Genomic DNA, 24,616 nt, shown 5'->3' with positions numbered 1-24,616 from the left:
CTTTCCTCCCTTCCTGACTCTGACCTTCTCAGCACTGATCAGGCAGCTGGTGGTGGTCATGTTCTGCCAACTGCCTGGCTGGCCTACAGGCATTTGCGGAGAGATGCTTGAACCTACATTAAACATGTACCTGCTTTTCCTTTTGGTTTTCTGCTGTCTTTTTTCCCATTTTCCTTAAAATCATAATGAGTGTAGATGCTGCTGCCTAAACTGTTCCCAATTCCAAGCATTTTTTTAATTGCTTAGAAAACACTACATTTGGTTTTCAGACCAAGAAGTGCAGCAAGGTTGACCTCATAAGCTCAGCCAATAAATACAAGAAAATGTCTCCTTTTAATTAATTAGCCTATTAACCATGATTAAGTAGCCATATAGGTCATATCACTGATTCATTTGCTTTCCTCCCTTACTTCTGTCTTTTGGATCAGGAGTTCCCCTCCCATAAGGGTCCCTGTTCCTTTACATTCCTTCCTTCTGTGTTTTCCTGCCCGTATGACTCTTGTTTATAGTGGCAGCAACAGAGAGGACGTGCAGAGCTTTTTGCTTACAGAAAGCTGTATGACAACAGTTACTAATTCTTCTGCACAATAAAAAAGTGTGTTTGTCTGTCTTTATGTTGTTTAACTGGTAGCAAAGAGATGAATCTCACCTGATGCAGAGTTAGGAATAAAATTTAAGAGCTGTTGGACTTCAGATATGTGTTTAGTATGTTAAACGGTACTTAGCAGTGGAAAGGTTTGCCCGTGGCAGCTGGTGAAGTAAAGGGAAAGGATCACATTTTTCTGTGAGAGGGGAAAGCAAATTTAATTGCTAAAAACCTGTTTTAAAAATACAATACTTGGGAGACTATCCTGTCATCCTGGAATCGGAGCCTTCCTGTTTGTCCATGAAATAAACGTGTGGGGACAGAAGAGGTTTAAATGCCTTAATTCTGCCACTCTGCTGAGGAACCCCTGCTCAGACAGGGAGTGAGTGGAATGACCTTCAAATTGAATTACCACAGCTAAACTTTTAGTTTTGGAGCGGTTTTTGTCTTTCTGTTCTTGTAATATGAATAACTTAAGGGCAGTGGCTTTCAGCCTCTTTTGATTTGTAACCCCAGCTGTTTTTCAGTGGTTTTGCGGGCCTTGTCAGATGTCTCTCATATGCACATTGCTGTGTAGCATGTTTTAATTATTTTTTCCTCAGTTCATGAGTGCCTTTAAACTGGTCTGTGTTTCTTGGAGGAGGAGAAGAAGGTGCAAACTGCAGTTTAAAAAGCTGTGTATTAGGAGCCTTGTTCTGGAAGTAAAAGTTTGTTTCCGACAACCTCAAAAAAAAATTGAGATTATTTAATGTTTTGGAGGTTTGGCTTGCCCTTTTTAAATAGGTGAAACTAATCCTTTTCCCCATTCAAAACCATGAGTGCTCCCCTTCCTCCATGAATAAAATTGGAGAATTCAACTTGAATTTACTTAAAATTTTACATTTGTTTTCCTTATGAGGCCATGTTTTCTTTTTTTTGTTTCCCCCACTCTGCAATCACAAAGGCTGTAAAGATGATATAGTGGAGTCATGTAATGACTTGATTCCAAGAGCTGAAATTTCAGAATAACAATCAGTAGAGCACTGCCAGCACAGTTTTGAGCAGCCAGCACTGTGGTGGCTTGAATCAAATTTCAATCAATAAACCAGAGGTGAAAGGTGCTGCTGCTCATCCTGTTTGAGAACTCCCTTTTCTTTATTTACCATTCAGTGCACCAGTTACAATTTCTTCAAAACACATGAAGGTTAAGTGTCAAAACAACAGGCAAGTCTGTTCTGCACCGTATTGCTGAAACTGTGGTTTTGTGAGCTAATTCTTAAGTGCACAATTCCATTGAAATAGCATTGATTTGGGTTTGCACTTGACTGGTCGGCAAAGGGCTTTTCAACCCTTTACTGCCCATGAGCAGTCTGGCAAACCGATCTGGCAAAGCTTTGCAAAGCTGAGTTCCGACATGAGTGTTTTTCTTGTGGTCATTTAGTCAGACAGAGCTTTCAATGACTAAGGGAGCCAGTAAAATCTGTTAGTGTACTGGGACGTAGCTAATTATCAGTAGACACAAATTATTTTCTAAAAATGTGATTATCTGTAGTTTAACCTGTCCTATCAGTTGTGATGGATCTGCCATTAATTTCTACCTTTTTCCCCCCTTTTTTGCCAACGTTAAGTGGCTAAAAGCCAAGGTAAGAAGTGTTATTTCTCCTTTGACCCACAGTGCCTCATGTGACCGATAGTAGAGGCTGCAGAGCCATTAAAACTGAAAACTAGCGCTCTCTTATGCTCTTTTCTGCTTTCCATAGGATATTTAGATTAAACATGCTATACTTGATTTTTTTTTTTATTTACAGCATTTAGTGTGTGTCAATATATCTGCGATACATTGACATCTGCATTTATACATAGATACATTAATTTCTCTAACACATGTAGTGCTTTGCTCTGAATTCAGTAGATGCCTTGATCCCCTTCACTTACATTTTTTGCAGGAGACTTCCCAGACAACCTGAATCACTCTGCTAGTCAAATAGCAGGGACAAACGGAGAAATTCTGGGTCCATGCTGACTGTACTGTACTGTCAGTGTTAAAATTTTACTTAAATTATTAACACCTGAACAGAGATGAACACAAATGTGGCTTCTTTCCTTTAAAGAAAAGAGGATATAAGAGATTTGTGCATTAACCTGTCAGTTGCCTACTTTTCTGGTGTTTGTTGTAAATTAATAGCAAAAATAACATTAAGTTTATATTTAGACTTTTTCTATTTACTGGTGTCTGTCCTGTGTGTAGCTGAAAACTTGCTGTTTGACAGCTGTCTGGGAATTCTCACTTCATATTCTTACACTTAAAAAAAAAAAAAGCTTTCAATAATAGAGCTGCTCTGTTATAAAAATAAAATCATGTTTTTCCTTATTTCAGCATGGAAATAACCAGCCTGCAAGAACTGGCACCTTGTCAAGAACAAATCCGCCTACACAAAAACCACCAAGTCCTCCCATGTCAGGCCGGGGAACTCTGGGGTAAGAACGAAGGCTGCTTGATCCTGCCTTTGCAATAGAAAGTCTTAATTGTGCCAGTGTTGATGTTCTTAAATATGTGGATAGATAGCAATTCTGATTGCCTTTAGCAAAAAAAATAATTACCTATTCTGTATAAACCCGTTCAGTTGCACTGACTTATTTTCATGATGACCTTTTGAAAATATTTTTTTTCATGGATGAAGGGTTGATTATAGATACGGGTAAATGAGGAGGCTATTGTTATTCCTCATTTATGGGGAGAAATCCATAGTGAGACAAAAGAGTACCAATGAGGTTTTAATTTCAGTGGGGGAAAGACATAATAGTTAAAGTCTTTGCTCATTTCTCAATATGATAAGAGGTATGAAATATCTGTTTTTGCTGTATTTGTTGCGTTATCTAAGCAAAATTCATGGCATTGTGCACACATTGACAACACTGATTCTTGCAGGCATGTGCATTTTTATTTTTATGCTTAAATGAGGAAGGATTTTGCTGTTCGCAAGTCCCACTGTGACCAGAGTTGCCTACAGTAGCATCTATTTTGCTGCTGTGGACCTGTGGGGAAATTCTGCTTATCTTGGTGTGCCAGCAAGTACTTGTTGCTAGGGACCAAAACATTAGTACTTGAGAAGCTCAGAGCACGTGCCATATGGTTTTGTCTGTCCAACTGTGCAGCATCTTTGAAAAGGCATCCTAAACAACACCTTCTACCTATTTGTCACTCTGGCTTTCCTTTATGCTGTGAGGGACTGAGACACTGTAGAGCTGGCTGGCATGGTTGTGTTGGCTTCAAATACGGTGTCTGGGAGAGGTGGGGAGCTGGAATAATGAGACAGAACAGGATGGGGATCCGGAGCAACAGTCAGGGAAAATTAGAAGCAGCACCTCCCTTTGTTGAAGACTTAGTGATTTTTTAATCCTGATTTGATGCTTTGCTGCTTGATGATGGCGGCAGTGTTTGTTGTGTATTCTGCAGAGAAATTACCCCAGAGGTTTCCTCAGCCTGTTTTGTGAAAATTCCCAGTGCTCAAGGGCATGCAATCAGTATTCGAATTGTCTCTCTTATCCCAGCTGAGGGAGAGTTGTTTATCAGCCCTGGGAAGCTGGGTAGTGCTTTCATGGCCTCCTGGACGAAGATTGCTAGTGAAACAGCAGTGCTGATGGACTGGTGAGCTGCCTCTCTAATGCTCCCCCCTGAACAAGCCAGAGCTATTTGGTTGCCTTCGCTGATGCCTGATAAGGATTAATCAGCTGAACGTCATTTCCAGATGAGCTTGACAAGAGGCAGCAGTTGGCTGAGGGGGAGGAGTAATGTGGGTTTGTAACAGAGATTTCGATCTGCCCTTCTTGTTCAGGAAGTACAGCTCTTGTCTTGAGCAGCCGTGTTCTGCCAAAGCATGAAATATCATAGGCATGACTGTTTCCTTAATGTATGCAAAAAAAAAATTGCTAGAAACTGCAAGGATACCACTCTTCTCCCTTTGATCCAGAAAACAGATAAGCGTGTAAAATTGGACAAGCTTGGTGTGTAACACGGTCCTTTAAGGATGTGCTGCCTATCGTGCAGCTTGGTCCTCCAAGGCAGGGGTATCTAAAGGGATATGGTGGGGAGGGAGTCCTGTACAGAAATCGTGTGGGCCAAAGAGGGAAAGGGATGCAGGAAGCAGGGGTCTCTTCACTGGACCGGGGAGAGACTGTGGAAAACCTTGTATGCTCAGGTTGGAAGTACCACAGGAGAATGAGTCAGTTGCTGGAGCTGAATGGATGGGCTCGTCGCAGTTGTGCCTTGAGTGTCCTAGGGCAGCTCCCTGGTGGCAGTGGGCATCAGGACCACTCTGAGGCATTGGGGGACAGTGAGATGGGGTGCGCTGGGTAGCGTCAGGAGAGAGTGTTTTCCCCATCTGCGTGAGGTTGGCAGAAAAGCGAAGAGAAGGGAAGGACTGGACATGAGTGATGGGAATCAATTGGTTTTGACTTCCCTGATGCTTAGGAGTTTCACGGAATCACAGAACGTTAGGGATTGGAAGGGACCTCAAAAGATCATCTAGTCCAATCCCCCTGCCGGAGCAGGAACACCTAGATGAGGTTGCACAGGAAGGCGTCCAGGCGGGTTTTGAATGTCTCCAGAGAAGGAGACTCCACAACCTCTCTGGGCAGCCTGTTCCAGTGCTCTGTCACCCTCACTGAGAAGAAGTTTCTTCTCAAATTTAAGTGGAACCTCCTGTGTTCCAGCTTGTGTCCATTACCCCTTGTCCTGTCATTGTTTGTCACCGAGAAGAGCCTGGCTCCATCCTCGTGACTCGTGACATCCTCACCCTTTAAATATTTATAAACATGAATGAGGTCTCCCCTCAGTCTCCTCTTCTGCAAACTAAAGAGACCCAGCTCCCTCAGCCACTCCTCATAAAGGAGATGCTCCACTCCCTTAATCATCTTTGTAGCCCTACGCTGGACTCTCTCCAGCAGTTCCCTGTCCTTCTTGAACTGAGGGGCCCAGAACTGGACACAATATTCCAGATGCGGTCTCACCAGGGCAGAGTAGAGGGGAAGGAGAACCTCTCTTGACCTACTAACCACCCCCCTCCTGATACACCCCAGGATGCCATTGGCCTTCTTGGCCACAAGGGCACAGTGCAGTTTGAGTTCTTCAATAAGCTGAGAAGAACAGAGGAGAAACTGAGGCATGGCTGAACCTGCAGATGTAGTAGGGGAGTTTGCTTTTGACACTGTTTTTAAATGGTACAGGCAAAATAAATAGTGCTACAGAGCTGAGTAGTAGTTCCTATTGCCAGTGAATTCCAAAGCAGAATACTTTAAGGCATTAGTTTTCAAGGCTATTTCTGTTGGAAGCACATTTTAAGTCTTCTCTGCTTATCATTTTATTTGGCAGTATTTAGGGCTCTATCTCTTACAACTGGAATACAGAGTTTCTTTATTTTTCCCACGACTGATCTCTTCTGGCAGATCCATAGGTGGTGGCAGCCTGCATATTAAGATTGTCTGTAGTTCTTTATATAGACAAGCTAATTTACAAACACCACAGTGCATGCAAACAATTACAGAATTTCTGTTTTTCTCTTTGAGAGTTTTTAATAATAAAATGTTATAGTTAAAATTTAGTACTGTTGCATTCTGTATCATGAACAAGAAGTCAGTAAGTTTCTTAAAATACCAGGAAGTAGTATAACTCACCAACTAGATTATAACCAGTAATTGAACAAATGATTAAATGCCAGTAGTTCAGTAATTCTGGTCTGTCTTAGCTGGTGCATTGCCAAATTCCACACCTTGCGAGGGATCTCTTGGTTACTGGTGAGAACTGAAGAGCTCTGCAATCCAGTACAATAAACACACTGTTCTTAGCGCAGTAGTGGGTCTGGTAAATAGATCTCAAAAGATCTGTGTTATATCTGTGACGTGATGCAGTCTGCATCCCAGGTGACCTGGGAAGTCTCTGGGCTTCACGTTCTTGGGCTGCAAAATGAAGACAATGAAGCTCATCTGTGAAGCACTTTAGAGTCTGCTGAAGTGCTATGAGATTGCTTGATTACTGCATGGAGCAGTGCTACCAGGAAGAGCGCTGGTGATTGCAAATGTAACTTGTTCTGTGAATCTTTCAGCCTTACTGCTGTCTTAATGGGCTGGATACCTTTAGCCAAGAATGCTTTTAGAAGGGTTAAACATTTGGAGGGGAGGGGAAGGGGAGAAGGAGGAAATTGTTACAGTGGAAGTGTTTGTCACATGCAAGAGTTTGTCATGTGCCATGTACTGAAAGGTAGCCCTGGAATATTGTAACTATAGCAGGTGTAACTGTTATATGTTCTGTAGTTCAAAGAATATATTTTGGGTGGTAAATTTAGTTTAGGCTTTTTTGATCAGTTTATGTGCTGTATGCTAACTTGTATGGATCTGTCTACATAAGAGCACTTTGGAGAGTTGAATGTGACCTGTCTCCTCTGCCTGGTAGAATTTGTTTAATATACTGTGCTGTGGGTCACTCTGCAGTGATTGCTCATGAAAACTTAAGAAAACAAATGGCTTCACTAGTCCATTCATTTATCCTTTTTATCTTCTGATCTTTTATCTTTCTGTCTTCAAATCATTTTTTCTTTGACCAGACGAAATACTCCTTACAAAACCCTGGAGCCAGTCAAGCCGCCAACAGTCCCCAATGATTACATGACCAGTCCTGCCAGACTGGGCAGTCAGCACAGTCCAGGAAGGACGGCTTCCTTGAACCAGAGACCAAGAACACACAGGTAGAGCATTTTCTCACTGTAACTCTTTCCTGCCTGACATGCTGATGCTTACTAAAGTCACAGAAAAGCTTTGAGTCTTTGTGCCTGTTGGCTTTTTTTTGAAAGATGAAAGGTGGGTTACTCTACCACTCTGCATTAACGGAATTTCACAGAAGTGTCTTCATGCTCCATAGAAGCCTTATTATATCTAGCAGCTTTCTTCTATAACCGCAGGTCTCGTTTTATATAAGAAATTTATTTTGTTCTCTGGTATTTGCTTCCCAAGAAAAAGCAAAACTTACGCAATTGCAAGGTAGGATAGTGATGGGTCCTAATGGGTTTGAAGCTGAGTTATTAACCCTAGCCTAAAATACGCTTAAGCTTTTTTTGTTTTGTTTTCAAGACCAGTAATTGCAGAGGGAAGTTTCTGTTGATTAGAAACAATGTGATGAAGGTAGTCTGAAAGAGCTGATTGCTTTCTTTTGTCTAAAACTTAATGCTCCTAATCCGTGCTAGCACGATAGAAGTAGAAAGTAAAACTTGTTCACAGAGCAGGTATTGGCATCAGCCAGTTGTTTCCACACGCTTAAGGGCTGTGATGGAAGAGTAGTGTTGGTTTTGGGTGAGAAGAGTATTCTAGGTTTGCCTTGTTGGGTTGTTTGGGTTTTTTAAATATAATTTATTTCTCTGATTGCAAGGGTAGATCTTTCTCAGCCTCTTGAGTGAGTTCATTCTTTTTCAGTTTTATTTTTATTATAGGTTTTTAACTGCAGGTTAAAGAACACAAAAGGATTCAATGTAGTTAGAAGTGAGAGGTTAGCTTTTTTCTAGAGAGCTTTCTTCTTAATTTTTTTTTGTTAACTCCCAGTAGGCAGTTAAACATGGTAGGTCACTAATGGAGACTGAGAGAGTATTGTGGACACAGCTGATCATAAAGTACCGTCAGAATGAAATAACTCCTAAATCTGGCTGCAACGAAGATCGTGTTAATCTGTTCAGCTTGTTACTGTGAATGCTCCCTACTTGTGTCTCACAAGATCTTCTTTTATGTAGGCTGCAGTTAGAAATTCAGCTGCAACCATGGTGACAAGATCAAGGTCTTCAGCAGACAGAACACTAATTTTGAAGGAGTTATCTTAGCTTCCATTTCAGATAACTGAATTTCTTTTTTTTGTACCTATGTTATTTTCTTGAGATATATTTGAAAGATTTGTGCTTGACTCTTGACAGCACTCATTTGTAGCTACCCAGGAATGGTAAATAAACTATAACGTCACTGAATACTCTTTAATTAGCATGGATGGGTTGAAGTGGTGTTTTTGGCTTCAAAACATCTTGACTACTTAGTTCCCTTTATATTATCCAAGTTCCCTTTGTATTATCCATTTAATCCATGTAAATTCAAGCCTTGGCCTAAGGAGTGCTTTTGGATAAGAATAAGGACAGATTCTGCCTGAATCTTGATTCTTTTTCAGCTCCCTCAATGAAAAGAAGTGTTACAGCCTCCAGAGGCATGTGTAGAGATGTTACCCAGTAGTTCACTAGAAGTATGTTCTGTAAAAATCTCTATTGCTGGCGTTTAATTTTTATGTCCTATAACAGTACTTAGACAAATTGTGACCTGGCTGTACTGTTACCTTTTGGACTATTGTAGAAACAAACTTCTCGTACACTAAAGGTGTGTGCATAGACGGGGGGTAGTGTTTGATACATGGAAAATTATCCAACCCATACCCAACACAACACATAACCCCAATTGGTTTATTGTGTATGTTCTTAGTTAAAAAGTTCTCAACCTAAGCTGCTGTTCTGAGGAAATGTTCCTTCAGCTGACAGCATAAATAATCTTAAATAATTATTTATAGCTTAGGCATGAACTCTTCCAACCCCAGCGTATTACTTTCAATTATTATAAGACCTCTGAACTATTCCTGCCGTTGTTACTCCATTGCTTAGAACTGGTACAGTTGCTTACCTTTTTATTTTTTAAGGCATTTAATTAGACATTTTGTGCATAGTGATGTTTATCAGCTTAGCTAATTCCATTTATTAGGAGTGTAATGCACCCAGACTTGATTAGCTGTATGCAATTGTAGGCAGAGACAGAGGTGCTTTATAAGGGATTTTTCAACAGTCTGTAATTGAGTTAGGCTAGCAGAGCTTGCACAAGAAGTGTGTCTGTTGATAGGCCTTTGTGGGAAATGCTGTGCTAATACTTGTGTTTTTCTTCTGTAGCGGTAGTAGTGGAGGAAGCGGCAGTCGAGAGAACAGTGGCAGCAGCAGTATTGGCATTCCCATTGCCGTGCCTACACCTTCACCGCCAACCATTGGACCAGGTATGTGGCACTCTTGCCGTGTTAACGTTAAGGCTGTAATGCCAGTTCCTTGTGTTTGCAGAGGGATTTTGACTGAATGTGATGGGGTAGAAGCTGTCCTGAAGCACAGTCCTAGTCAGGAAATCTCATATGAGTGCTGAGGGACATCTACAGTTTTAATTCTTTACCAGAAGTACTTGCAGAACAATCACTTACAGAATAGTGGATGGTTAAAACACCCTTGTTGGCCCATGTTTTTGCAAGACTATCAAGGAAGGAGGGGATAGAAGGAGAGAGGTGTATCCTTTTAAAGCTGAAGTATATTTTTAAATGCCTATGCACAATTTGGCATCTCTGGATGCCCTGAGAAGTGGCAGCAACTATGTATGTGTTTGATGGGAAATATAATCTTTTGAAATAACCTGCTAACTTGACCATCTGCCAATGATGGTATGTACATGTTTGGTTTTTTTAACTAAATAAAAGACTTTACTTCAAATAAAAGGCAGAAGATGACTTACGAAAACCCTGCTAGTACTAGAATTCAGTCTTATCCACCAGTGCTGTTTACGCTATGAGTACAGTCTGAAGTTGCTAAGCTATTGAGAGAGACAGGAATGTGTGTAAGATAGCACAGTTATTAAAAGAGACCTGTGCAGGATCTCTTGCCATCAAAAGCACACTCCCTTGTCTTAAAGAATGATGAATTGTGAGAGTGTGTACGATCCTTCTTTATTATAAGCTGGCAGGATCATTATCTTGGTAATAAAGCAACTCAGTCACTTGTTTACTATCTGTGTATTTTTGTAAGCACATAAAGTTAATTTGCACAAGAAAAGAGTGGAGTTGTGGTGTAATGTAATTTGCCGTTGCACCTCTTAAATCTCTGTTCCTCAGATGACAAGTCTTCACTTTCTTACACACACGTAGGCTTTCCTTTCCCAGGTGTTTCTGATCTAGAAATGTTACAAATAGGCATGAAATCTTACTGTCATCTGTCATCCCATAAAAATCAATGAGAATAAAGATCTGCAGGTACAGAACCCTGTGTTGTACCAGGGCCTGAGTTTAGATCAGTTGACCAAAGTTGAATTTCTCTATTTATTTGGGAAGCCTATCAAGTGCCCATGCTTTCTTAGATATATATTTATTTATATTTTAAATTATGTGGCCTAATTGGGAATATAAACTATTTTATTAGCACATATTTCTGTTCCTCCTCCTCCTGGAGCCCCGCCAGCACCACCACTGCCACCACCTCTCCCGATGGGCAGTCTGATAGGTGAGACTTGTGTCAATGCTGAAGTGATTGCAGTCATGCTGCATAATCAGTAATCATCTCCTAATGGACTTAGGGTGTTTTTAATTCTGTAGTGGGGTCTACATGATTTTAGTATAAAAATCGGTTCTGGGATTTTTTTTTGGTTTACGTTTTTAAACAAATCTAATCTCCACTAATTTTCCATGGTTAAAGCCTCTGAAGGTAAACACACAAGGTACAGGGAACAGGCCGCCAGTTGCTTGAAGTCTCTGTTCCCAATAGAGCTAAGATCCAATTAGTCTGATCTATAAGAACTCAAAATCAGCTTGAATATTGCTGTTCTGCTGGTTTACTCCTGCAGCTGAAACTAATCCACAGCAGTTGCATTCTGGCTTAGAAATGGTAGTTGCTGTGTAGAGTGGTGTACATGTTCTGCCCTGGGGGAGAAGGCGACTGAAAAGCAGAAGTGTCTGTCACAGCATCTTGGTTTGATTCTGTAACTGCAGGCGGGTGGCAAACGAACACCTGAGGGTATGAATATCAGTTCTTGAAAAATTGCTTCAAGCAGTACATGTGGCTGTTAGGATGGGATCTAAAAGCAGTACTTTTCGAAACAGACAGGAAGAAATACTCCACCTTTTCCTGTCAGCCTACAGGCTGATGACAGAATCCACCGATTTTGTGTTACGATACTACCTTTGGAGGCTTTGACCCACATAACCCTTTGCACTTTCCCTTACTGAAGTGTTAAGTGAAAGTGACTTTGGATCGCATTACGGGACTGCAAACTTCTGATCGCACACTGTTTGTGTATGTATGTGTGTGTGTGCATTTCTGTATAGATTTATATGTGTATGTACATATGATATATACACGTATATAAAAGCACAAAATGTTTTATTGCAAAACAACTTTTGCATTTAAAAATTGCATTGATCCATGTGACCTTAACGTGTGAGATTCATTAGTTTGCAAGGTGTGATTCTTTTCTCTGTGAGAGGTTAATCCAAAAGAACTGAAATTGTTTTATTAACCTTGAAGTTTGCACAGCAAGCATATGGAAGGCAAAAATGGGTGTTCATCCTGAAGAATGAATGACATGTGTTTCTGTCAGCTGGTACTGGGGATTCTGATTTGTTGGTGCAAACAGCATCAATATAAAAGCACAACGAGCAAATATGATTGATATATGTGCCAAGTATCTGAAGCTCATGACATTTGTTTTAGTGTTTTGTTACTGTCTTTTTACATTAGATTGGAGACAAGTTCTGGTTCACAATGGAAAACATTTGCTCTGAGCAGAATGTGGATTTTTTTTCTGTGTGCTTTTTAATAAAGGGTATTGCATGTAGAATAATTGAGATATGCTTAGGAGTTGGAAACTGATTTAATTTTCCAGTCTAATCCAGTCTCTCAAAGTAGTTTTCAGCATTTCTCAAACGCCCTTTATATGAGTGTTGGTTTTTGTCCTGTGTGAACAGGGATGTTTGTTTTCTGTTAATCTCCTGTTACTGGCCTTAAATTATTGGTGACCTGTAATCAAGTATTCCCCATGTTCCGGGCTTTTTTCTGTTTTCTGCCTTCTATCCTAAGTAATGCTCTGCTTAAGTCTTTTCCTTGGTTCCTCTGGCTAATGCTTTTCAGCTGCTCCGGGTTCAGCTCCTGGTTCCCAGTATGGCACAATGACCAGGCAAATCTCGCGACACAACTCTACCACTTCTTCGGCATCTTCTGGTGGATACAGACGGAATCCTTCTGTGACTGCCCCATTTTCTGCTCAACCTCATGTTAATGGCGGGCCTCTTTATTCTCAAAATTCAAGTAAGCTTCTGAGCTCTGAAATCACAGACTGTTTTGAGCAAAATGATTGTAAAAGCATGCATGGCATTTTAATTCATTTATGAAGAGCATCAATCAGATTACTGCTTTCTTTCCTAAAGTAGAAGGAAAAACAAACAAGAAAAAAACATATTGAAGTTGTACGGTGATTGCACTGTATGCAATTATACTGTTTTCCCCTCTGACTTGTTTGCTGTTACTCATGACGAGAAATTATTATGATTGCCTATCTAATTATAGGCACGTTATACTTAGCATTTCAGGTGTGCTTGGAGAACATAAACTAAAACCAGATTTTTTTGCAGGAGACCTAATATGGTTGTAGTGCAGTCCCTCCACTACTGGACTAGTGGCGAGAGAGTGCTGTCAGTGCACAGTGCTCATGTAACAAACTTTTCCCATTACGCAGTTCCTCCCTATCTCTTTCCTGATTCCAAGTTTTCTCCTTTATTCTTAGTTTTAAGCTTGACTGTTAAAGAGCTCAGTCTCTCTCTTTTTAGCAGACAACTCCTCTGTACTTCCACACTAGTGGCAGTGGTAATGGTAGTATCATAGATGGGGATGAAAGAGGGAGGGGATGGATGCTATGGGCAAGTGAACAGATTTTAGTGAGCAGCATCCTGCCTACCTACCCAACAGGGCACGCAAGGTTCACTGCAGAAAGAGCTGCAAGATAAGGATCTCCTTGAGTGTTGGTAGAAAGCTGTTTCTATCAGGAAACTTCTTTGCCATTTCTGGAAATTTTGACGAGCTACACATAGAGGAGTGATAGTCCTCTAATGGTTTCTGGTGGTGTTCTTCAGTGTACCAGTGCTCGAAACTTCAGAGTGATACTTCTTTTAAAAAGAAATGTTAAATTTTGTTCACTTTGGACCAGTATTTCCTGTTGTGTACTTACTCTTAAGGAAAGAATGCATATAAAAAGTTTGATACACTGGGATGAAGAGTTTTCTCAGTGATTTTAGAAGTATTACATTTATCGGAAAGCATTTTTATATACAGAACAGTACCTATGTGGTTTTTTTTCCAGTCCTGATTTTCCTCCCACTCTCTCTCACCCGTACTGGCCTTTCATTTTCCTCTACACTCTTGTTCCCTCAAATTAATTCGCCACAAGAACAGAAACTCCTTCCTGTTTGAACAGTCGTGATCTGTTGAATAAACAGGGTTTTATATCTGAAAATAGTTCCGTTGTCCTAAATGCAGTGCACACCGCTGTTTCTGAACACTTAATTTGTCCATGGCAATTTTTTGCTCAAATGCAGGTGCTGTTCCTTAACCTAGCCTCTCTGGTGTTTTCAGAATACTGATTGTCAACGTTTTTAAACAGTATTTTGATGGGTGTGTTTTTCTACTTTATACTCTTTTTGTCTTTCTGTTACTGGTGATTTTTAAATTTTTTAATGCTACTGTCTTCACATTAAATCCAGGTTCCATGTTTCCTTAAGGTTTTACTTTTCATGCTAACAAATACTCTGTTTTTCCTTAGATGTTTACTTCAATTTTGTGAGAAACCTGTTTGTTCTCCCTCTTTTATTGATAATTTCTCTCATACAGTTTATTATTTGATTATTGGTTTTGTAGTCAACTAAATGCTCCATTTTTATTCATCAAACATTAATCTTAGTTACGGCTTTATTTAAAACTGTTGCTTACGTGGAAGTGCAGAACCTCTTTCAAATTTGGTTCCAACTGGATTACCTTGCTGAATTCCCACTTTCACAGGAACTTCTCTGCTTCAGTGGGAGAGAAATTCCACTGAGAAGGGGCACGGTATGACCAAATGAGTTGTTGTTTTGTTGGATTTTTTCTTTCTCTTTTTTCCTTTCCCCCTGCTTCGTGGGAAGACATCCTGCCAGAGCCAATAGTTTGAATGGTGTGCCCTGCACTACCATGCGTCTTCCCTACCTGCAGAGGGAAGAGTTGAACATCTCAGCTGTCAGCCCAGCGTCTCTGAGCACTGGTGCTTTGTGTCTCCTATCTCATTGCTCACCAAATAGGTGCACACTTCAGAGAAGATGAGCTTGCAAGTGCTTCCTGGGGAGCTCTGTGCACTGGTATAGCCAGTTGTAGCTGTTGAAGCCTTTGCCAGCCTCTTAGGATGCTGAGTGCCTTCTAAACCACAGAAGACTTTATGATTTAAAATTGGGCTCCATTCTGCTCTAAACCCATCTGGTTTTCCTAACAACAAGCAACAAGGTCCCTTTTTCAATTTAAAAACCATAGTAAGCCAACCCACTACCCCCCACCCCAGCAGAACAAAATGACGGGAGGTGCTCTCTGTGTGAATATTAAGTAGTGATGTTGCAGCAGTTTCCCTTGTAAAGCAGTTGTCTTGGCTCTGTGTCAGTGCTGCTTTGCTGCACTTGATGTAGCGCGCTACTCTTGTTTTCAAGGAGTCATCCAGAATCCTGTGAAACATCACCTCTGCTTCTAGTAGTGTACTTTTAAAAGATAACTCCTAAATTTGAGTAATCCTTATTTGGCAGCAAGACAAATAGCACAGTTTTGTGTGCTCCCCAAGTGAAGCAGAGCGAGTTCCTTCACATGCACATCTGTGAGCTCCCAGATGTGCAGCCTGTGCCCAGCTTTTTGTTCAGCTGAACACAGGGGCATGCTTTGCTTTTTGATCCTGGATTGGCCAACCACGAATTCAGCCCTGTTGGAAACACAAGCTTGAAGAAGGTTCTTCTGTGTGTGTGTGTGCGTGTTCTTGTTGTTCTTTACATACTTTGTTTTGTGGTCCTTGTTACTGACGGCTGCTTTTGTTTGTTTCCTTTTTTTTTTTCCTTTGTCTGTTTGACTTTCCCCGATATTGTGTGTGTGTTGCTACCAGTTTCTATTGCTCCACCCCCTCCCCCTATGCCTCAGTTGACTCCACAGATACCTCTCACAGGCTTCGTGGCCAGGGTGCAGGAAAACAGTAAGTTTGGACAAGCTGAGCTGTTAAAGGGTAGAGCCTACTTTCTTCTAGCATGCATGGCTGGCAAGTCAGACTCTATTTTGTTTCCTTTTCCAGAAGCTAATACCATCTTGCATTCTAGTGTCAATATGCTATTGGAGCTGAAGGGCACACTCTTCAATATTTTATAATGTGCATGATTATTACTGACCCATTTAAGTTCTGAACTGCAAATTTATTATAGAAATACAGTGTGAAATATGTGGCATATGCTTGGTATGAATATAGAAATGTACCTTAATTAAAAAATATTAATTTCATGTTGAATCATCCTGCCTGAGGCTTTCTCACTAGGAATAATTGATTAGCTTTTATTAGAAAGGCTTATGTAGACTGTCAAAATATGTACTGTGTAACCATTGATTCTAATACTGTAGTAGTTTTCAGGAAGCTGTACAGTCAATTGAAAATGTGGAGTCTTATGATCTAATGCCATTACAAAGGAGCTTGTCAGGTATTTCTCCTCTTGGCAACCTTTCATTCTCCATTTCTTTGTGTTCTCCGGCCAGATTTCCCTACTGAGCTTCTTGCAGCATAGCTCTGCTTGTTAGGTTTGTGAGAGAGATGCTCCCTGGCTATGATCTGCGCTGCAAAGTGTTTTATACTGGTAACTCTGCTTTTGCCATTACTGCTTGATTCATTTCAGGTGAGTGTGACTGTCCCAAATGCTAGTGCAGGTGTAAAGTCGTGTTCCTGATCCGGGGACATCTTTGCTGTAGGAGTATGTTGCAGTTCTGTAAACAACAGAATGAATGCCATGTAGGTAGAGCATGAAGGAAGTATAAAATGTTTTTCAAGTGTTTTGGAGCCACAGCAAAGTTTGCTGGGATCTCAGGGGCTCCTACTCTGTAGTAGCGATATAGCTCCGGCATACATTTGGGGGCCCCCAGATCTGAGTAGTGCTGCTGTTCGGCTTCCCATTAGAGCTTTTAAGAGGCCATGTTTTGAGCATTCCCCTTGAGGTAGATGCATCTCTCTGGTTCTCATTTGAAAAGAGGGTGTTTTGGTGTTGTGCTAGGTAAATAGTAAGAATCATGTTGATGAAGATTAGTATCCCACAAAAACTGTGTTGACAAACCTTTCCAAAATTCAACGTGTAGAGGTAAACTTACTGAAGATGAAGGTTACAGAATGTCTTCACTTGCAGATAAACTTGAGAAAATTGACACCTGCTTCTGCACTGTTCAAGTATTGTCCTGCTGGAGATGATAACACAGCCCCTGGGAGAGCAGAGGTGAAAGGGACAAACTTATTTGTGTGTGCAGCAACAAAGCGCAAGCTGACTTGTGAATGAGATTGCAGCAAAAAGAGCTGAAGCTTGAAATCTGGTCTTAGGAATTATTCTTTTTATTTTCTTTCTTTTAACAGTCCCTTGGGTTTGGAAGTTATATAACGAGTATGGCTTTGAGCTGCTGCCGCCTCATTTTGGAGGCAGGGGTGCGTGTGGCAGCCTGCACGTATGCTCAGCAAAGCTGGCTGCAGAGGCTGTTGTTGAGTTTCGGCGTTATGTGCTAGACTTTCATCTGCCTCCTTTGCTGCAGGAAGTCCACAGGGGAGTGGAGTTAGGGAGGCGTGGGGGTAGGCTTGTCTTTTTTTTAACATAAAGATCTGTGGGTTTGGAAAGCAACATCCTCTGCTCTGTGGACTTCCTTCAGAGGACAAGGACAGAGGGCTTAGAATCTATGCAACTCCTGTTCTTTTTTCCTGCGCCCTGTGCCCAAACCGTGGATATCTCCTTCAGAGAGGTTTTCCTGTGTGTCTGGTGCCCAGGGACAACTGATTGGATGTAAATTGCTGTATTGTCACACCCAGTCCTTTCACAAGGAGTCTGCTGGTCCCCATTTAAAGAAAAGGGATGTAAATATATAGAAGAGAAGATGTCTTGCTTTGGAGCTGTGTAAATGCTGGTCCTTTTACCCTTTCTCATTTAGTGTGGTTTTCTGTATGTTTTTTTTTTCTCCTTTAGGAAAAGCAATGCTATTCTGGAGTCTGCCTGTTTTAAGTTCAGACTCGGAAAAAGTCTAGGTTAAAATCCAAGAGGCAGGGGGATACTTCCATGGGGTGGCATTTGTCTGATTTTCTGTTCCATTTTCTCCCCTTGTTAAATGTGAAATTGAATTGTTTAAATGTTTCCCATAAAGCATGCAGTTTCTGCATTGCATCTCAGTTAGGGTATGTGTTGGCGCTTTCACACTTGCATTTCCAGCCCTCTTTTCTTCTTTTCAAATAAGCAACTTCATTGTTGAATAAATACAACTTTTTGCATTTATTAAGGTAAGGATTTCTCAAGATCTCAAAGGATTGTTGTTTCAATACTGTTTTTTTTTTTTCCTGGCTGCAGATGGAAATTAAGGGGTGAAATACATTTTGTGAAAGATGTGCCAAAAACCACTGCACAAAACCAGTCCATTCATAAACAGTGTTGTCATGTCTGTGGTAGATTAATGAAGCCTGCCTGTGAGTGCTATTCAGTAACACAGGCAAGATGTAGTGTTCACTGGGCCAAAGGCTTTGTTAGTCTGTCTCCAAGTGACACAAATGGGCTTCTGTATGGGAGAGGAATCGCGAACACAGCAGCAGCCAGTCATACTGGTGGAGAGAGCTGTGGGGTGTACAGCTCAGCTGGGCTCGCAGGTGAAAAATAGCACTGGCTCTTCAAGGGGTAGAGAGTGACTGAGTGCCAGGGCTGAGGCAGCCCCATCACCCCTGCTGGCTTCTGCCCCCTTGCAGCAAATTTGGCTTCCCCTGTACCAGCGTAGCCAGCCTGACCCAGCTGGGACACAGGAGCTGTGCTTGAGCCCTTTGTCATTGGCATGTGGCTGAAGAGCAAAGGTCAGTCACGGCTGGAGCAGTGGCCAGGCAAAAGTAAAGAGCATTAAAGCAAACAGAAACCCTATTTCTAATCTCCAGTGCCATTTTAAGTAGCAGTACTAAAATCTTCACTCGTTCTTTCCTTGCCCTGCAGCTTGCTTGCTTCTCAAAATTAGTGTAGTGTGCTGGAGCTACACGTTCTGGAGCACATCACCAGCCTGACAGCTCTTTCCAGTCAAACCTTTTCCAGAGCAGTGGTTTTCAGTCTGTGTTTTCAGTGTGCAGACTCCTGAATCTCTTGTAATTAAATCTGTATTGCTATATAACAGAGTTGAGTTTAGTGACAGTAGCTTCTTTTCAGTAACTTCTGGCTTCGCAGTGCTTACATCTAGGTCCGTGTGCAGTGGACCGCGGTTCCCAAGGAATAGGATAAGTGACTTGATGTCTTACATCTGAGCGTGCTCTCTCTCTCTCCTTTGCTGCCAGCTGCTGTAAATATTACTGAAAACTAATTTGATGAACTGATTTTAAGAGTGTTTTGTGCCATAATGCCTTTCTCTTTTTCCCTTTTTCCCTCTCCCAAAGCAACTTGTAATTGTGCTGATTGGTGAATCTCAGGGCAGGGATTTGACATTTTGGATTATGCACTTAATTCCTTGAGCATTTTTTCCCCACGAGCAGCAGCTGCCTGTTGTAGTTTTCCATTTATTAGTTGAATCCTAGATATGGGCACACACACAAGCTAGTCTGCAAGATAAGGATCTGTAGGAACCTTTTCTTCTGCAGAAGGATTACTTGGCTTTTTTCTACCTGGTTAAATCTTAAACACTAGTCTCTTCCCTTTTTTTATGATCCACACCGGATCTTTTTATCCCCTTAATGCTAGCTCTGAGAGAGAAGGAATCCCAGGAAGTGATGTTCAGAAATAAATTTAAGTAATCGTTACGGACAAAGGATTTCTTAAAAAATAATCAAGCTGCCGGTCCAGTGCAGAGGCCTGTTGCTGCCTGGCTCAGAGGGTGCCACTCGGAGTCCTCCCATAGCTAACTGCTGCAGCTACCCCTCAGCGCATGGACGTCGGAGCAGGAAGCTTTCCTCTCTGCTGGTGTTCAGCTTATGCCCTGCAGCATGTGCTTTGACTCTAGTAGCATTCACACATAGATTTGACCACTAATAACAAATGTAGTTGTATGCTGTAGCTGTTAATACAAAGCCTCTGTTTCTAATCAGTGCATGGTATTATAGTGCATGCTATGTGTGGTGTTCCCCCCAACCCTTTTATTTACAGTGTACAGCCTCAGGTTTGTTTGCATCTCCGCACTGTTTTGATTTAAGAAAAAAAATAATCTCCAAACGTTTCTAGTTGCTGATAGCCCGACTCCTCCCCCACCACCACCTCCCGATGAGATGCCGATGTTTGATGACTCTCCTCCTCCTCCACCCCCACCCCCCGTGGATTATGAGGATGAGGAGGCTGCTGTTGTGCAGTACAGCGATCCCTACGCAGATGGAGATCCCGCTTGGGCACCTAAAAACTATATAGAGAAAGGTAAGAGAAGCGTTACAACTCTGTGCTACTGTGGTAGCAGAGGATTATTGGTATCCGAAGGGAATTGAAGGACTTAGCTTGGGTCTGATGAAAACAATCATTGTCCCTGCTAAGTCAGAATTCAAGCCATTCTTTTCTTAGTTTGTCTGTGACTACACCTAATGTGATAAAATATAATCCTTCTTTGGAAGGATTATAAAATACCTTCAAGCATTCTAGAATGGATAAAAAAAACCTCATTATGACAAGCAGATGTAAATTGGATGGCTTTCATCTTTGCTGAGCTGCTGGGCTTTGTCTGTAGCTACCTCAGGATTTCTGGGCAGTCATCTAGAAACAGTGTTGCAAAAAGGCCAGGAAGTCTGTTTATCCCATCAGACTAGATAGCTGAGTGGATCATTAGACTTTCAACTATAAAATGTAGTGGAGCTTCCTTGGAGAGTTATCATCAACTCTAGATCTATAAGCTGTGCTTAGGTATGAACTCATACAGCAAATGCCTCTTCCCATGAATAACTGAGGTGCTGATTTCCTGCCTGTGGCGCGCCTCTGTTCTGGCAGTGACCGTTTTGTCCACAGCAGCGTTGCAAGTTTTCTCATGATCTGGCTGGTTCTGCAGTGCCTCTGACATGGGGCTGCGTACCTGTGATTCCTCTGTTGGCAGAGCTGCTGTGGTCCATCTTCACTCCTCGCTGGCCTGTGTGCAGGATGTACCCATGGGATGAGAATAACTGATGCACCACGTCATTATGTGCTAGACATTAAGACATCAGACTTCTGAGAAAATACCTATCTGTAAAATAGTAGGTTCTTGGAATTCATAAAACTGATCAGTTGCATAAATCCATGTTAAATGTTTTAAAGGACAAGGCTGTGATGCCCAAAGTTTGTGTATTCATAGTGGTACTTTTTAATTCTCATATTATTGGTGGCAACATTTACTTTCAGATCTCCGCTTTGTTAATTGCACACAATGAGCTGGAGGTTGGTAAGAGTAACGTTTTCACCAAGCAGGTACTGAAAAATAGCTGATGTTCCTGTAAATTTGCTTCTGCTTTTTCCTACAGTAACTTTTATACTTGCACTCATTACAGCACCTTAAAAAATAATGCCAAAACTTGACACACAGAAGCTCTGTACCAGAAACCATCCATTTCTGTACAGTGGCTGTAAGCATCTGTGTTTACAAGATGACACACTGAAGTACGTACCGTAATAGCTGCAGGGGCCATCGTCAAGAATGTTTTTTTTCCCTGTTGGTCCATTTCCCAGAAATGACTGCCACACTCATGGAGCAGCTACTTCATAGTTCAGCTTTTAAGTGTCCATATGCTCCACTTCGCTGTGTCGCAGTCACCTGTACCTCTCTTTCAGTAGTTTAACTGAGCATTCAGCATAATCACCACCCACTTCTTGCTGCTAGCTAATGTTGCAAGAAAAGTGGTATTTCATTTTCTGGACTTAATGTTCAACAGGGAAAGCATGTGAATTCATTATGGAAAATCCCAGGTTAGCAAACTAGTCTTTTAAAAAATAACTGTACTTCAAAAAGCTATTAATAAAATGCTAAACTTGTCCCTATTCAATCCACAGTTGTTGCTATATATGACTATACAAAGGACAAAGACGATGAGCTGTCTTTCATGGAGGGTGCAATCATTTATGTGATAAAGAAGAATGATGACGGCTGGTATGAAGGAGTTTGCAATCGAGTAACTGGCTTGTTTCCTGGGAATTATGTTGAATCAATCATGCACTATGCCGATTAAAATCCTTTGCTTTTCAAAGTTGGGTCTTGTATTCAGTCATACCATGATTATTTACAAGGGGTAACTAAAAGCTAACAGAATTGTCTTAATATACTCTAAAAAAAAAATGTGCCCATTTCTTCAGGCCATACTGTTTTGATGGTATGATTGAATGTCCATCTCTGTCTCTGAAGACAGTATGTCTTACTGATGGCAGTCTGTACAACAAGGAACTGTCTGTAACTGGTTATACTTATTTACTTATGCATTGTTAATTTTATGACCAGCCTAAATATTCTGGGGAAGTAGGGTATAATATTTAATGAACCATGATTCAGATTGTGCCATTACATTTTTCAGTACAGCATGGTAACTAACACTACGTTAGACTAACATATTAAAATCTGGATGAGAAGTTTAATGTTAGTGCTGGTCATATTACTTTTTGTTTAGACTCTTTGCTCATTCTTGAACTATATTTGTTTAAAGCATGCATACAAACTTATGTATTGAAATATACTTTTTTAAAAATCCAAGATGCTTCCAATTGTTGTAATCTTTACCTGGAGTATTCTCACTGCAGTCTATTACAATGAGTTGTTTGGGTCTGAGGTGTCCATGTGAATCAAAAAATGGGTGGTCTTATGTATGTGTAATTTGTACCCAAGTTTTTTTAATGAGTAAATTTACATTATGACTTTTTCCATTCATAAATATATAAGTGAACCAAAGGTCTTGTCCATTACTTTGTTGGTTGGCTTGGCAAAGGTTGGAATGCTAACGTAGCAAAATCATGGCTGTGTTATCCTAGGCAATGTACTAAAAAGCAAATGTTTGTAACGTGACTTTATCACTGGCAGAGGGCAAATAAATTAGATATGAAACCTGAATTACACACTTATACAAACTCTTAAAAGTTCTTTTCTTCCAAAATCAATTTTAGCAAGGATTCTTGATTAAATCTAGTTACCCAGATGCAGTAAATTGGACACTGCAACTGACATTTCTCAGGGGAAACTGTACCTGGCTAGGGGACATGCCCAGCTGAGCAGAGGCGGCAGCATGTCCTCAGGGTATGACAGAGGGGGCACAAACACAGCAGGACCTGGGTGCATTTTACAGGGAATGGAGCAATGCGCTTGGTTGCTGTGTCAAAGGATCACAGGCAGAGATAGACCCAGGTGATGTACTCCCTGTTCTACAAATTCTGTGACTTAAATAACCTGAAAAGGAATGTGGCAGTACTGGATAATTACTGTAAGAGGAATGTGTCTGGGACTTCAAAGCAGACTTCAAGGAGGTAGTGAATGTACACTGTAAATGAGTGGTAGAAGGTGATGGAGTTGAAGCTTTGGCTCTTGAATCATTCATTTTTTGTGTGAGTTAGAAACATCGAACCTTTCATTTTCTTAACTGTAGCAGTCTCAAGTTCTGCATCTTATTAACTGCTAGTGAGTACCAACCAGTACCGTACCTGTGTTTCATTAGAAATTTGAAAACTTCTCCCTTGATGCATCTAACCAATTAAAGCCCACATACAGTCTTCAGTAATAAACCAGTTCCAGGTAGTGCTGTAGTTTACAGCCAGGAAAGCATTCAGACCATCCCACTTCACTGAAGTTGGCCAGATAGTAACATGTACGCTCTGTTTATTAGTGTGAACAAGTGAAATTCAGAGCAACTTCAGGTCTCATACACTGACTTATATTTATTCTCATTGTGGCCTTTGTGCATCAACACGTAAACATCTTCCGCACCCCCCCCAATTAATAGCCCCCACTAAAACAATTGTACAGCACAATTTGATTTGCTCTGAATTGTATGGCTTCCCCGATAAAACACTTTCAACTTTTCTTTAAAAAAAAAAAGTAGAACTTCCAGAAAAAAAAAAAGGTTTTTTTTTAAAAAAATAATTTTTGGTAGCCTGTGTTGGAAGCAAATAATGTTTGAAGTAAATTTAGGCACAGTCTGGTAAGTAGCTGCCAGAATGTGAGCGGAAGGAGTGCTCTCACTTGTCTCGCATGAGTACCATTTCCGTCAGCTGAATGAGGGCTTCTCTTTCAGGGGATGGCCGCAGTTTGCTGATCTCTCTGGTAGCTTCATGGCAGTAGCGCTGCGCGAGGTAGGTTGTTTGCTGCACACCATCACTCTTATGCAAGAAGACAGGTAAAGGTAATGGATAACTGGTCAGCCTCCTGCTTGCCTTTTGCCTCTTCCAGTTACAGGGGGAAGTTTTAAGGTCAGTAATGACCCTGAACACTTAATCATATTCTGAAGGGGAAAGGAAGAGGATTCATTCTGTACTCTCTTCCCTAAAGCTTCAAAATACTAAACCTCATGCATGTTAAACTTATTAATAAGTATACTTAACATACTATTCAGTAGCATTAGAAACTAATGGTTTAACCCATCCCTTCCTGCCCTACATAGATACACAGATACATTCAAAAAATGCTATGCTGAAAAAACAAGTATTAATTTTGCACAGTCAGTTATTCAGTCTTTTCAGATGAGGGTCATTTAAAACTGATTCACAGTGTGCACCGCAGTTACAAGACTGACTGGTAGTTACGTGCAGCTTACACCAGTTGTTGGATACAGCTACTCTTCAGCTGAAGGAACCGAGTTCAAGCATGAGCTTTTTACTTTTGTATTGTGGATTTTATGCTACTGGAAGGGAAAAAAGAGAGAGAAAAAAAAAAAGGCTCTTCAGTACCTAGCCTTGTGTTTAACTCTGCCAGCAAGGCAGCTGAAGAGTACTGACTTGGTACATACACAGCATGCTACTTAACATCTATTTGCAACTGCAGCCCTGCAATTTTACTTCAGAGGTAATGAATTTCAGAC

The 24,616-nt window shown here is 41.0% G+C and overlaps 2 protein-coding genes across 2 annotated transcripts in view; one reads left to right on the top strand and one right to left on the bottom strand.

The window, feature by feature from the left end:
• Positions 1 to 2,135: 2,135 nt before the first annotated feature.
• Positions 2,136 to 22,500, top strand: ABI1 (abl-interactor 1; the record flags this gene model as incomplete). Its single annotated transcript, XM_010179664.1, has 9 exons — positions 2,136 to 2,208; positions 2,943 to 3,043; positions 7,165 to 7,305; positions 9,520 to 9,620; positions 10,801 to 10,881; positions 12,505 to 12,681; positions 15,536 to 15,622; positions 19,836 to 20,021; positions 21,615 to 22,500. Coding segments are annotated over 9 exons (1,123 nt in total), but the record flags the coding sequence as incomplete, so codon positions are not given.
• Positions 22,501 to 23,453: 953 nt separating this feature from the next.
• Positions 23,454 to 24,616, bottom strand: part of PDSS1 (prenyl (decaprenyl) diphosphate synthase, subunit 1) — a gene marked incomplete at its 5' end in the record, with an annotated part of 5,088 nt that continues 3,925 nt past the window's right edge. The window contains one exon of the mRNA XM_010179663.1: positions 23,454 to 23,918. Coding sequence (XP_010177965.1) covers positions 23,778 to 23,918 — 141 coding nt within the window. The remainder of the gene's footprint in view (positions 23,919 to 24,616) is intronic.

This window comes from Mesitornis unicolor, unplaced genomic scaffold (assembly GCF_000695765.1).
Source record: "Mesitornis unicolor isolate BGI_N332 unplaced genomic scaffold, ASM69576v1 scaffold30022, whole genome shotgun sequence".
In the NCBI taxonomy this organism is placed as follows: Eukaryota; Metazoa; Chordata; class Aves; order Mesitornithiformes; family Mesitornithidae; genus Mesitornis; species Mesitornis unicolor.
Note: the sequence above shows the minus strand (reverse complement) of the source record. Positions and strands in the feature narration are given on the sequence as shown.